The 12,500-nt window shown below is 40.6% G+C and overlaps 2 protein-coding genes across 2 annotated transcripts; one reads left to right on the top strand and one right to left on the bottom strand.

The window, feature by feature from the left end:
• Window positions 1-6,403: 6,403 nt before the first annotated feature.
• On the bottom strand, window positions 6,404-7,072 carry LOC138005805 (uncharacterized). The gene has a single exon (XM_068851984.1). It carries the CDS (start codon window positions 7,070-7,072, stop codon window positions 6,404-6,406), a length of 669 nt encoding a protein of 222 aa, XP_068708085.1.
• Window positions 7,073-7,232: 160 nt separating this feature from the next.
• LOC138005804 (uncharacterized) lies at window positions 7,233-9,484 on the top strand. The gene is made up of 2 exons (XM_068851983.1): window positions 7,233-8,846; window positions 9,444-9,484. The coding sequence occupies exons 1-2, from the start codon at window positions 7,298-7,300 to the stop codon at window positions 9,482-9,484; spliced, it is 1,590 nt and encodes a 529-aa protein (XP_068708084.1). The 5' UTR covers window positions 7,233-7,297.
• The last annotated feature ends 3,016 nt before the right edge of the window (window positions 9,485-12,500 follow it).

Genomic DNA, 12,500 nt, shown 5'->3' with positions numbered 1-12,500 from the left:
AAAAAGGTGGATTTAGTGCACTTTTGCGATTTATCGCTCTTTGTAGAGATCGGCAATATATATGCTCAATGATGCGTCCAAGTAAATCACTGTGGTAGAAATCCATGGATGTTCCTGTAAGAGGCATACTTCATTTCACTTGCCACCATATCAATGACCTACTGTGGGCTCTTTTGTCTGGAGCAACAAAGTTTAAGCGATGGTTAACTATGAGATGATGTTAGCCCTCATCTTGTAGGTAAACAAATCCATCTCCAGATGCACTTTGTCTTTGCCAACTGACCGCATTTCCACACAGGTTTTGGACATTTCACGGGGCATGAAGAAAAAGCAGGTCACAGGTCACTGCATTACTAGATAAAGCTAAGACTATCACAGGAACTAACCTTAAGCCTAAAAAGTGTCTTTAGTCATAATTAGGGTTACGGTTAGCATTATTAAAGGAATGGGGACTATTACTAATAGTCCTCTAGTAGCGTACCCAATCACAATGCAGGATTTGCATAATTTAGTCCACTAGTTGGGTGATACTTATAAGACAAATTAGCATGTTATTTTATGTACAGGACTTCATGACTGAGTGGCTTAGCACCCTTCTTTTGTGTGCTCAATACAGCTGAGGGCTTGTGTTTGAGGAGTGTAAGACTACCATGGGGAATTGTAATTATTCCCCCATATCCCCAGTTTCTGGGGTTTCCTTCAATTTCTGCGGGGTATGCACATTTGTGACTACGAAAAAGAACAGCAACAAAAACACCTCAACTGGAATTTAGACGTGGTCTGCCTGTGGCATCCCACGTAATGAAGCATAAACGCTCTTTGTTTGCATTATGTTATTAGTCAACATTTATATAGGTTTAATGTGCATATTTCCATTTTCTGTGTATTGTAAGCATGTTTTGTCGCAAGTTGTGCTTTCTTTTACACCAGAATTTGTGGAAAGGAATCACACGCCTCTTGTTATTGTGACGTATTTGCCAGGCTGAGCTTACTTTTCTTACCTCAATGCCTGTACACTTCACTTCTTTTATACATGTAAAGCGTGTACATTATTATTATTATTATTGGAGTAGATTCTAGTAACACTGAAGGTGTTCATGCAATAATCCCATTAAGAAAGAAATTATTTCAAATCTGTGAACCCTTCAAACACTTGAGGCAAAAATTCATCAACTTCACTTCAATAAAAAATCCCGAAGTTTTTTCTCTTAAAGGGAAAATACGGCCTAGAAAAAGTTTCTCTAAATTACGAAAACTTTTCCCCAGGAATTCGAAAATAATTTCCGTTCTCTCCAGTTCCTTGTTAAAATGTGACAAGAGCACTTTGAAGTTGCCTCTTTCGTGACTTGGAGAGCGCCATCTTGGATATGACGTGTTATGACGTAGCAATAGTCAACAAACGTGTTCGACCTTACCAAGTTCGATCCCCGATCACTTTCTCATTCTTGTGTGACCTTTCTGCTTCGAGAAATTCAAATGTAAGATGAACTGTGGTAAACAGTCTTGTGGTTCAATAGGTGGAGCAACTTCAGAATACTCCGTCACAGCTAACCACTATTGTTTCCCCTATGCGGCATCTTTTGAAGAACGAGACTTAATACAATAGAGCTTATTCTCATTCAATGACATGCAAATAAGTGGCGGGGTATTCTGAAGTTTAACCCAATAGGTAGTAGGCCGTGTAGGCCATAAGTGCGATAGAAGCCTAAGTCACTTAATACTTATAGATTTTCTAGTCAATCAAACTAGGCGGCAAAAATCAAACAAAGGAAATGTAAAAGACAAAAACCTTAAACATGCGACAAAGAAATATTCGACAAGCGTACCTTCACTTTCTTCCTTCAGCGACAGCCGTCTTCGATGCTTCAGCAAACGTAGTTGTTTGCTTTCACACGGGGAAGCGTTTAATTTAGAATAAAGCTAAAATTTTAAAAGAGTGCTTAGGCCTAATCACTGAAACGAGCCCTTAGGCTTATAATTAATCGGTAAATCAGTGCAATATTGTTCACACGAGACTTAACGTCATAGAAATTATTCGCCTTTCTTTCATCCACTACCGAGCCAAACGAGCCATTGCATTGACATAACGAGCGTGTGAGCCTATGAAAAAAATTATTCCTCGTTCTTACATGCACTGGCGAGCCAGACGAGCCGCTAAATATATCAACCCAACACTTAACGCAAAACAATTTTTCCCACTGCCGAGCCAAACGAGCCGTCTCGTTTGGTTCATGGTTAAAAGTGGCCCTGTATTCTGTAGTTTAGCCAATAAAACGTGGATGGGTTCATAAAACCTAAAAATCTGACTGCTCTATTGTCTGTTCGGGTCTGTTATTTTACCAAGGAAGACTTCAAGCAGGATCTTCCAGTAGCACAGCAATGAGCGCGGGATAGCACTGCAAGCTCTCTTTCGCTTTGTAAAACTCCTGCATACAATTCACATATAAAACCCTTTTTAACTACCACAAGGTAAATCTGTTCAGGGGTGGAGCCAATATCAATACAATTTAGCCTCTGGATTAAGATTCAAGTCTACAAAGTATTGCTCTCCTCGCCTGTGTTTTCTTCTTTTCATCTAGTAAGTACATTTACAGTTATCCGGAGAAATCCTTGACTATTGCAACCTCATTCCCAGGGTCTTTTCGGCTTTCAATATGGCGGCGGGTCTTGAGAAGACCCTGGCACAGAGTGAACTAAAAAGATCGTTGATTGGTGCTTTTCTCACATGAACTCTGATTGCTGTATTGTCGAAAGAAAGATGGCGCCTAGTGAGCTGTTCCGTAAAGCCGCGGCCACACGAGCGATTTTTGTCTCGCGCCGGTGATGCGACTTTTTTCAGATTTTGTCGCGTCGCCTGCGCGGACAAAAAGTTGCAGGGTGGCTACACGGGCAACTATCTCTGCGATTTTGTCGCAAAAGTTTCAACTCTGGCGACTTTTTTCTTGCGATTTTTTCACTTGTCGCGTCGCCAGTTCAAGGGTGGCTACACGTGTGATTTTCAGCTCGCGCTGGCGACGCGACAAAGTTTAAAAAAATCGCATCACCAGCGCAAGCAAAAAATCGCTCGTGTAGCCGCGGCTTAAGGACGTTCGCGCCAATTGTTTCTGCGCATCCTTACTGCGCACGCAAATGCACACGCCACGTCATACACGAGCGCGCGCGCTAAGTAATAAAATGAGAAATGATAGGGCAAAAAGGCCATTGCTATAGCTTTGCCTGGATTTAACGGTCTTGGACGTTCGGTGACCCCTATTTTTCTTTCCAGAAACGGATTTTATTTACATTTCTCTCCACGTTGTCCAAAAATGAACAAAAAATCAATGTGGGAAGTTTAAAAAATTTCAAGATTTCTGCTCACGGGACATCAAGGTCTGCCACCTTGCGACTGCAAGGCGCGTGAAACTGTGGTCGCTAAATGCGAACTTGATCTTTAAGGAACCTCACCAGCTGACTAAACTCACTTAATAAGTCCACTTAAATAATATTTGGCAGAGAAGATTTCACTTCAAAGATGTGATTGCAATATATTTGGGTTTATAGACACTGGCCTTATTCGCTAACGAAGCCCGATTTTGTCACATTTTGAGTGTTTTCCGGGCAAGTTCTCTCCAAAACGAAGTCGGTGACCCCCCATTTTTTTACATTTCTGACATAACTAACTCATCATCTTACAGTGGTAAAAGTTTCAGAAAAAAATCAATGTTGAAAAATTTTCGCGCGAACGTCCTTAAGAGGCAGCCGCAAATTAACAAGCATAACAGTCAAAAATAATTCGCCATTTTTTCACGTTGCACGGTGATCTACGTCAGGCTTCGATTCCAATTAAAGCTACGTTGGCTTTTCACGTAGCAACAACAATAATAATAACAACGATAAAACTTTATTAACATTTAACAATTAAAAGAAGGACATGTACAACTCGTGTATAGCGTAAGCTAGTCAAGGCAAGTTGTGCAGGGAAAAGGAAGAAAATAAACCAATTTGTAAGCTTCAAATAACAGACTATGAAAAATGACAGGAATAAACTATAAATAAAATACAATCATTAGCATCCAGAGATAAATATAGTTGCACAATTGATTGATAATAAGTAGCGTAATAAACTAAACAAACTAAACAGGCGAAGAGATTGACAGTGAATTGTTACAAAAAGTTATGTAAGATATAAATTAATTTTGGAGAGTAAATTGGGTCCCTCAATATAATCCTCCTCGCTTTCTAGAGCTGCGAATGAAGCTTAGCGAATTGATTTCTTGAACGCCAGTTTAGGTTGATTACATACTCACGATGGGAGACAATTCCACGCTTTCACGCCAAAGCATGAAAAAGAATTGCGCTGTTGATGTGAATATTTTATATGATATTTGCCACAAGATGCAGCTCTCGTGTTATATGAATGAATCAAGCTGGTCTTGATAAATTTGTCAGAAAAATCTTTTGGAGCAGTATTATTTGAAACATCATACATAGAGTGTAATATAGCTTCAAAGTAAAGCAGGTGAATGGGTAATATTTTTGAAGAGATGAAAAAAGGAATAACATGAGTTCTTGGATTTAGAAAATACATCAAACGTATTGCACGTTTTTGAAGTAACAAGGCAATAATTTATTAAGGTGGGCATTAGCGGCTTGGCCCCAAGCAGTTAAACCATATGTCAAGTAGGGAAGTATGAGGGACTGATATATGCTTCTCAAAGTACAGAATGGAACGAAGTGTCTTAGACGAGATATTACTCCAACAATTTTACTAATCTTCACGGCGATATAGTCTAGGTGATATTTCCAGGACAAATGGTTGTCAATCAGAACACCTAAGTACTTAACATATTCCTTACACTCCAGACCTGACGATATGTTGGTGCTGTAGTCTATTACTTTGAGTTTGATCTCATAATTTAGCGATCGCTATGGAGGTCGAAAAATAACAAAGTTCTAAGATTTCGTAATGTTAAGTGTCAGCTTATTTACATGCAGCCATTCACATACATTTTTCAGCTCTTTGTTAACGGTCTCCTCGAGGGACTTGAGATGTCTATTAGCATAAAGCATGTTCTGTCATCCGCAAATAGAACAAAATTTAACTTCTGTGAGGAATTTGGAATATCGTTAATAAATATCTGAAATAGAAGAGGACCCAGCACTGAGCCTTGTGGAACACCACATGGGACAATTTCCTTATCAGAAATAAACGAATTGATCTCAGTTGTTTGAGTGCGCTTAAATAAGTATGATGAAAACCAATCGTTAACAATGCCTCGGACTCCATAATGATTTAATTTGTTGAGCAAGATTGAGTGATCAACTGTATCGAAAGCTTTCTTTAAGTCGATAAAAATACCACACGAAAACAGTTTAATGTCCATGTTCCTTTGTATGGAGTTGACGATATCAAGTATTGCACGTTGAGTGGAATGTTTATCTCGGAAACCATACTGCGATCTATAAAGAATATCATTTTTATCAATAAACGCTTTTAATTGGTTAAACATTATTTTCAGCGAGCTCAGCAACAAAATCATGTTCTGAGAACTGAGAATAATCTCTTCTTGATATTTTGCTATTTACAGCAATCACCTTGACGCGATGAACAAAACAGAATTGTGAATAGTGGTCGCTAATGTCAGATACGATGTTCCCACTTATAATTTTGCTATCAAGCTTGTTAACAAAAATGTTATCAATTAGAGTTGCGGAGTCATTATATACCCGGGGGGGGGGGGGGTATCCCTGGTTGGGGAGGTGCGGCGCGGCCCCTCATACCCTGACCCTGTTTAAGACAATTATCGCTGATTTTCCTACCCATTTTAAGACAGAATTCTGATTTTTGATACCCTGTTTAAGACATTTAACCCAGCTTAAGACAAAAATTGATAAATCAATACCCTGATTATGACAAAAAATGATAAATTCGATACCCTGTTCAAGACAAAAATCCCGAAAAACATACCCTGGCTGGCCGCACGTCCCCATTAAGCCCTTATAAGGGAGTAACCCCCCCGGGATTATATACTCGAGTTGGTTTGTCAACTGTTGGAATTAATGAACAGCTCTGTAATGCATGAAACAAGAAATATAAGTGAAAGAAACCGACGTTTCGGTGCATCTTGCGCCATTATCAAGGTGATAAAGATAAAATGCGGTTTGTAAAAAGGCTACGTTAAAACGAATTTGCATAAAAGAGTGCCAAGCTAATTACATGAATACTTTAGCACGAAGAGAATCCGACTGTACATTCAATGCTGGTTTAAGATATTGAATACACAGCATTTCATTAACAAGGCAGTCAAATTTGTTCGTGCATTTCTTGATTACATTGAAGCGTGCTAAGAAATTGTTCGGAACAGCAGTGTTATGATCTTTGCAATAATACCTGTAAATAGATGACGCCTTTTGACGGTGTCCCTCAACGCGCGTGTGAAGGTGGCCCTTTCTTTGTGTACCCGACATAACCTGCATCGCACAGGTCACACTTGAATAAATAAACAACGCATTGCTGGGTTACGATGTTAGGCTTGGACTCACGCAAGCTTAGATCTTGTTTAAGCTTGCGGCTAGTAAACACGGGTTGAATGGTCTTCTGCACCTTGCTACTAAGATCTCTAAGTTGTCGTTTGACAGACACTGCAGCATCCTGATCTTTATAGGGGATAACTATCCGGATGGCGTCATCGGTATGCTGTTTAGGTTGGTCCACTGCGACTCTCGAGGTGATAAACTTGTTGATGACGGAATCAATAAGGTGATTCGGATACCTCAGCTTACGGAAAACTTCTCTCAGACGTTCACACTCTTCTGAAAAATGCGCCCAAGATGATGATAGCCGGTGCGCACGATCAAGCATTGTGACGAGCAAGCCATGCTTGTAGCGACTGTCCACAAGGCTATGATAGTGCAGGAGTAGCCCTGTGTTTGTCGGCTTGACGTAAACCTTTGTTTTAACACATGGTGCGCGATTTAAAAGCTGTACCCCAAGGAAAGGGAGCATCCCATTTTTCTCTACCTCCATAGTGAAGCTCACGGCGCTATGGGCGTGGTTCAGAGTATCCAAAAATTGTGTAGCCGCTGCCGGCATCCTGACACCACCCATACGCGCAAGATCTCACGTCTTATCAACAATCAGATGGACCTGGACGAGCATATCTTGAACATCTCATCCTACGAACTCTCGTTTTTCCAGACGCTTGTGCTTTGTCGGGGTTTGAATTTTGCCTTACCACAACGTGTATCTCCAATAGAGGTGAAAGCATCCTTCGAGAAGGCCTATTGGAGCCTCGAGCGCAGTCTCTCCGATGAGAAAATGAAAGAACTGGCTGCCACTACACTTCGATCTGTGGCTCTCAACTACATTGAACGGAAAGGCCCGCGTCCCCCTAAGGCACTTCTAGCAGCCATCGAAGAATTAAAGAGACGCGATGACATTGTTATCACTAAACCGGACAAAGGGTCAGGTGTAGTCGTGATGGATAAGCAGGAATATCTGCGGTTGTTGTCGCAGGCCTCTGTGAATGATACAAGCAAATTCCGTGCTGTCCCCTTAGAGAGACCAAAAAGTAAAGGGAGACCACCTAAGTATTACCATCCCCTACTAGAGAAAGAAAAACTGGTAGAGTCAACAGTGCGCAGAATTTTACCATCGGCGATTGCTGACTCCGTTCGACCTACCGGATCAAGACTGGCTCACTTATACGGGTTGCCCAAGACCCACAAGAGGCAATTAGCAATGCGTCCTATATTATCTGCTACGGGCACTTACAACTACGCCCTTGCTAAATGGCTTGATGCTAAGCTTAAGCCCTTGTCGGTAAACGAACATACCATCACTGATATCTTTGCCTTCACAAATGAAATTCGTGGAGTTAAGATAAACCCGGGAGAAATCTTGGTATCTTATGACGTCTCATCGCTCATCACAAATGTACCCTTAGACGAAACAATTGACATCCTGGCACGGAAAGCTTTCGAGAACAACTGGTTCAACGACACGTATGATCTAAACTTGACCAGAACTGATCTCGTTGATCTTCTGCACGTTGCTACAAAGGGGCAGCTGTTTCAGTTCGACGGGGCCTTATACGAACAGACCGATGGAGTAGCTATGGGGTCTCCCCTTGGACCCCTTTTGGCTAATGTATTTATGTGCTCTATTGAAGGGTCCCTAAAAAGTCAAGGAAAACTCCCAGAATTTTACCGCCGCTACGTAGACGACACTCTAGTCAGGATGCCGGATCTGGCAGCGGCTACACAATTTTTGGATACTCTGAACCACGCCCATAGCGCCGTGAGCTTCACTATGGAGGTAGAGAAAAATGGGATGCTCCCTTTCCTTGGGGTACAGCTTTTAAATCGCGCACCATGTGTTGAAACAAAGGTTTACGTCAAGCCGACAAACACAGGGCTACTCCTGCACTATCATAGCCATGTGGACAGCCGCTACAAGCATGGCTTGCTCGTCACAATGCTTGATCGTGCGCACCGGCTATCATCATCTTGGGCGCATTTTTCAGAAGAGTGTGAACGTCTGAGAGAAGTTTTCCGTAAGCTGAGGTATCCGAATCACCTTATTGATTCCGTCATCAACAAGTTTATCACCTCGAGAGTCGCAGTGGACCAACCTAAACAGCATACCGATGACGCCATCCGGATAGTTATCCCCTATAAAGATCAGGATGCTGCAGTGTCTGTCAAACGACAACTTAGAGATCTTAGTAGCAAGGTGCAGAAGACCATTCAACCCGTGTTTACTAGCCGCAAGCTTAAACAAGATCTAAGCTTGCGTGAGTCCAAGCCTAACATCGTAACCCAGCAATGCGTTGTTTATTTATTCAAGTGTGACCTGTGCGATGCAGGTTATGTCGGGTACACAAAGAAAGGGCCACCTTCACACGCGCGTTGAGGGACACCGTCAAAAGGCGTCATCTATTTACAGGCATTATTGCAAAGATCATAACACTGCTGTTCCGAACAATTTCTTAGCACGCTTCAATGTAATCAAGAAATGCACGAACAAATTTGACTGCCTTGTTAATGAAATGCTGTGTATTCAATATCTTAAACCAGCATTGAATGTACAGTCGGATTCTCTTCGTGCTAAAGTATTCATGTAATTAGCTTGGCACTCTTTTATGCAAATTCGTTTTAACGTAGCCTTTTTACAAACCGCATTTTATCTTTATCACCTTGATAATGGCGCAAGATGCACCGAAACGTCGGTTTCTTTCACTTATATTTCTTGTTTCATGTATTTCTAAATCGTTTCTTATAAGCTCTGTAATGAGAGAAGAAATTTATGTGCATAATTACATGTTTCAACAGCAAGGAGGTTTATGTTGAAATCAACCATGATAAAAATGGGTTTATTTAAAGCGCTGAACTTTTCCAGTGTTTCATCAAAATAGTTCAAGAATACTTCTAGAGAGTTATGTTGTCTATACATCACACCACAGATGATGTTTGGCTGCCGAAAGAGATGAATTTCAATCCATAAAGCTTGGAAAGCCTCGTTGGAAGTTTTATCAATAATCGTGTAATTCAAGCTGTCTTTGACATACATGCCAACACCTCCAGAAGCTAGAGGTGTCGGAACGGTATTCAAATTTATAGCCAGGTATAGACGTGTCAAAGTTTACAGAGTCAACTGTACTTATTTTAGTTTAAGAAACTCCAATTACAGGAAAAAACTATACTTCAGTTCATCTAACAAATGCACCTGGAGGTTTTCAAGGTTACGTCTTAGGCTTCTTACATTATATTATGAAGCCAAGAGAGATTGCTTTCGTTGCGAGGTAGCTTATTTTTTAAAAGATTGAAGTTATGTGGCGAATAATAGTGGCTCTTAATGTTTTCATAAAACAAATCAGAATTGGAGTTTATGCCGTTTTGTATGTTTAGAGAGAACAGATATAAATCGTATAGACTTGAAAGTTTATCTAGATACTTAGTAGGCAAACTATTCATTATGACGTTATTAAACTGGCCATGATATGAAGCAATGTAACTCGCACTGGCGTAAGGCCAGGCGCGTAGCGTCCTATACGCAAATATGCACATGCGTACTTGAAGTGACTAGAAAATTTTGAGATTTTTAGCAATTGTTTCTATTCTTAACATTTTACTTGTACGCAACCAAGATTTCGTGATGAAAGCACTACTTTGATTAAATTCTAAAAACTAAAACAAAAGCTTACCATGTTCTAACTTAGTTTTCCATTGTACCTTCACTGTACCTTTTTTTTGCACTAACAATGCAGTGTTGTTTGGCCAGCGTGCAACAAAAAGGCGAGGTTGCAAAGGAGCGACGTTACAAGAACGTTCATGACAAAGAAGCGACGTTCCGAGAACGTTCTTGACAATTCCAGTCACGCTAGCACAACCAAAACAATGTTTTGTTTGCACCAAGTTTGCTCAAAATAAGGGCAAGAGGCTTTGTTCTTTGCTTGTATTCACACAACTATTTCGACAAGAAATAAAGAACGCAGTATTTTTCGCTCAGTTTACTTAGGTTTCTAGATCATATGTACTTGTGCGTACTTGAAAAAATGACCACGCTACGCGCCTGAAGGCAATTCGTGAAATAACAATTTCGAAGTCATTGCTATGGTGTTCACAATTTACAAATCGAAATTAGAAATGAAAGAAGTTTAACTTATCTTTCTCTTTGAATTCCGGTGAGGTAACTGACATCCTTAATCCGAATGGCTCTTGAGTCATCACTCTTGCCAAGATAAATAGCACCATTCTTGGCCCAACAATACTTGAAATGGTACTGGGTCTTGAATTTGTTTGCTTCGTAGAGAACTTCTTGTAGTCGCGGTGTGAGATGTTCAAAGACTCTAACGGCGCTAAGGGATACGTTATCTCTGAAGCCAAGCGCAGCAGGATTGGCTTTGTTGGCATCGGCTCGTTTGGCCATAACTTTGTCTCTTGCAAGGCGACGGACAAATTTACAGACTATAGCCTTTGGTCTGGGATCTTGGCTTGAATTACTTCTGCCAGGAACTCGATGCGCTGTATCAATATCGTTTATCGAGACATCTGCACCCATTTCTCTGAACAAAGCTACACATATTCCGCTAGTTTCATCTGCAGATTCGTTAGTTCCCTTTTCCCTTTTCAACTATCTTTATGTTGTAGCGATAGCTATTATCAGCTTGGAACTCGTCTATCGCCTTCGCTACATTGTCAATCTTCACAGCAAGCTCAGATACGCATTTGCCGAGACGCTGTAGTTCCTTTTTAACTGCAATTCTGAAGCCGTTAAGATCGTGATATTCCTTACTTAGATAGGACAAAGTATATTCCTCTTCCGTTGTCACGTTGGCAGTAGCCTGAGTAGCGTAAACTTCAGGCGGTTCTTCCTGTTGCGATGCTGATCGAGCTTCTTGTTGCTCGATAATTGCTTTAAGTGCGGCAATTTCCTTGGTCAATGATTCCACATTTGCTCGTAGGTTTGCATTCTCCTGTTTAAGAGTTGTCTTTCCCAGGCATTGTTAAAATAATATCCGAAATTAAAGAAAAACTAAATTTACAGGCGGAGCTTACAAAATCACGTCCATCTTGACCAGCTCACGTACGCTTATTGTGCACCTTAGACCTCTGGAATAGCGATCGCTGGATGTATCAGGGGCACCCAACGAGAATATAGTTAAAAACCACTTGGTATTTAAACGGTAGATATAGGCATATTTTTATCCCCTAAAAAATTTTCTTCTGTTCGGATTTCCTAGCTGAAAGTCTAGTGATCCGAAAATTATAGGGATCAAAACTTACCTTTCCGAAAATTTCAGCCAGAAAAAAGCCTCCCGAAAATTCGAGGTGACCTTTTTAGGATAAAAATCCGTTAAAAATCGGCAATTAGACCATTTTTTAGATGTTCGAAAATCCTAGGACATGCAGGCAAGCAAGAAGTTTTACAACAAATGTTCCGAAAATTCCAGATCTCAAATCGTCTTCCGAACAGATATTTTCCGAAAATTGACGTTGGGTGCCCCTGATGTATAAAAGAACATAATGGTTTTTGAAATACGTAACGGTAATAAAGTGATTTTATTTCGTACGTACCTTTACGTTTTGCTTTGATTTTGTAATTCCCTAACGTGATCATTGTTACTGTTGTTCAATGTTTTCACCATGTCAGATTGTTACAAATTACAAAATTGTGCAATAGGGTTCATAGATTACTGATCTGGTTGTTTTACCAGTTGTATGTGGCGCTGTAGACTCGTGTGACAGCTGCAATGAAGGCGGGTCTGTTAAATACAGGCCACATTCCACAGGTCAAGACTAGAAATGGCTGCTCCAATAATCAACAACTAAGCCAAAAGTTTCCCCGAACCCTGAAATAACATTTTTGTTTAGTGATTAGCGCTAGGAGACACTTTTGGTGTTGTTTATTTGTCTGCAGCACAGTGACATATACACTCACCTGTGGATTGTGACCTGTGTTTTATTTTAATAGACCTCCAGCTGCAATAATCCATATTTTTTCCCATATCATCCCTTCC

The sequence above is a fragment of the Montipora foliosa genome, chromosome 6 (genome assembly GCF_036669935.1).
Source record: "Montipora foliosa isolate CH-2021 chromosome 6, ASM3666993v2, whole genome shotgun sequence".
NCBI classification, from domain to species: Eukaryota; Metazoa; Cnidaria; class Anthozoa; order Scleractinia; family Acroporidae; genus Montipora; species Montipora foliosa.
This window is presented reverse-complemented; position numbering and strand designations above follow the sequence as displayed.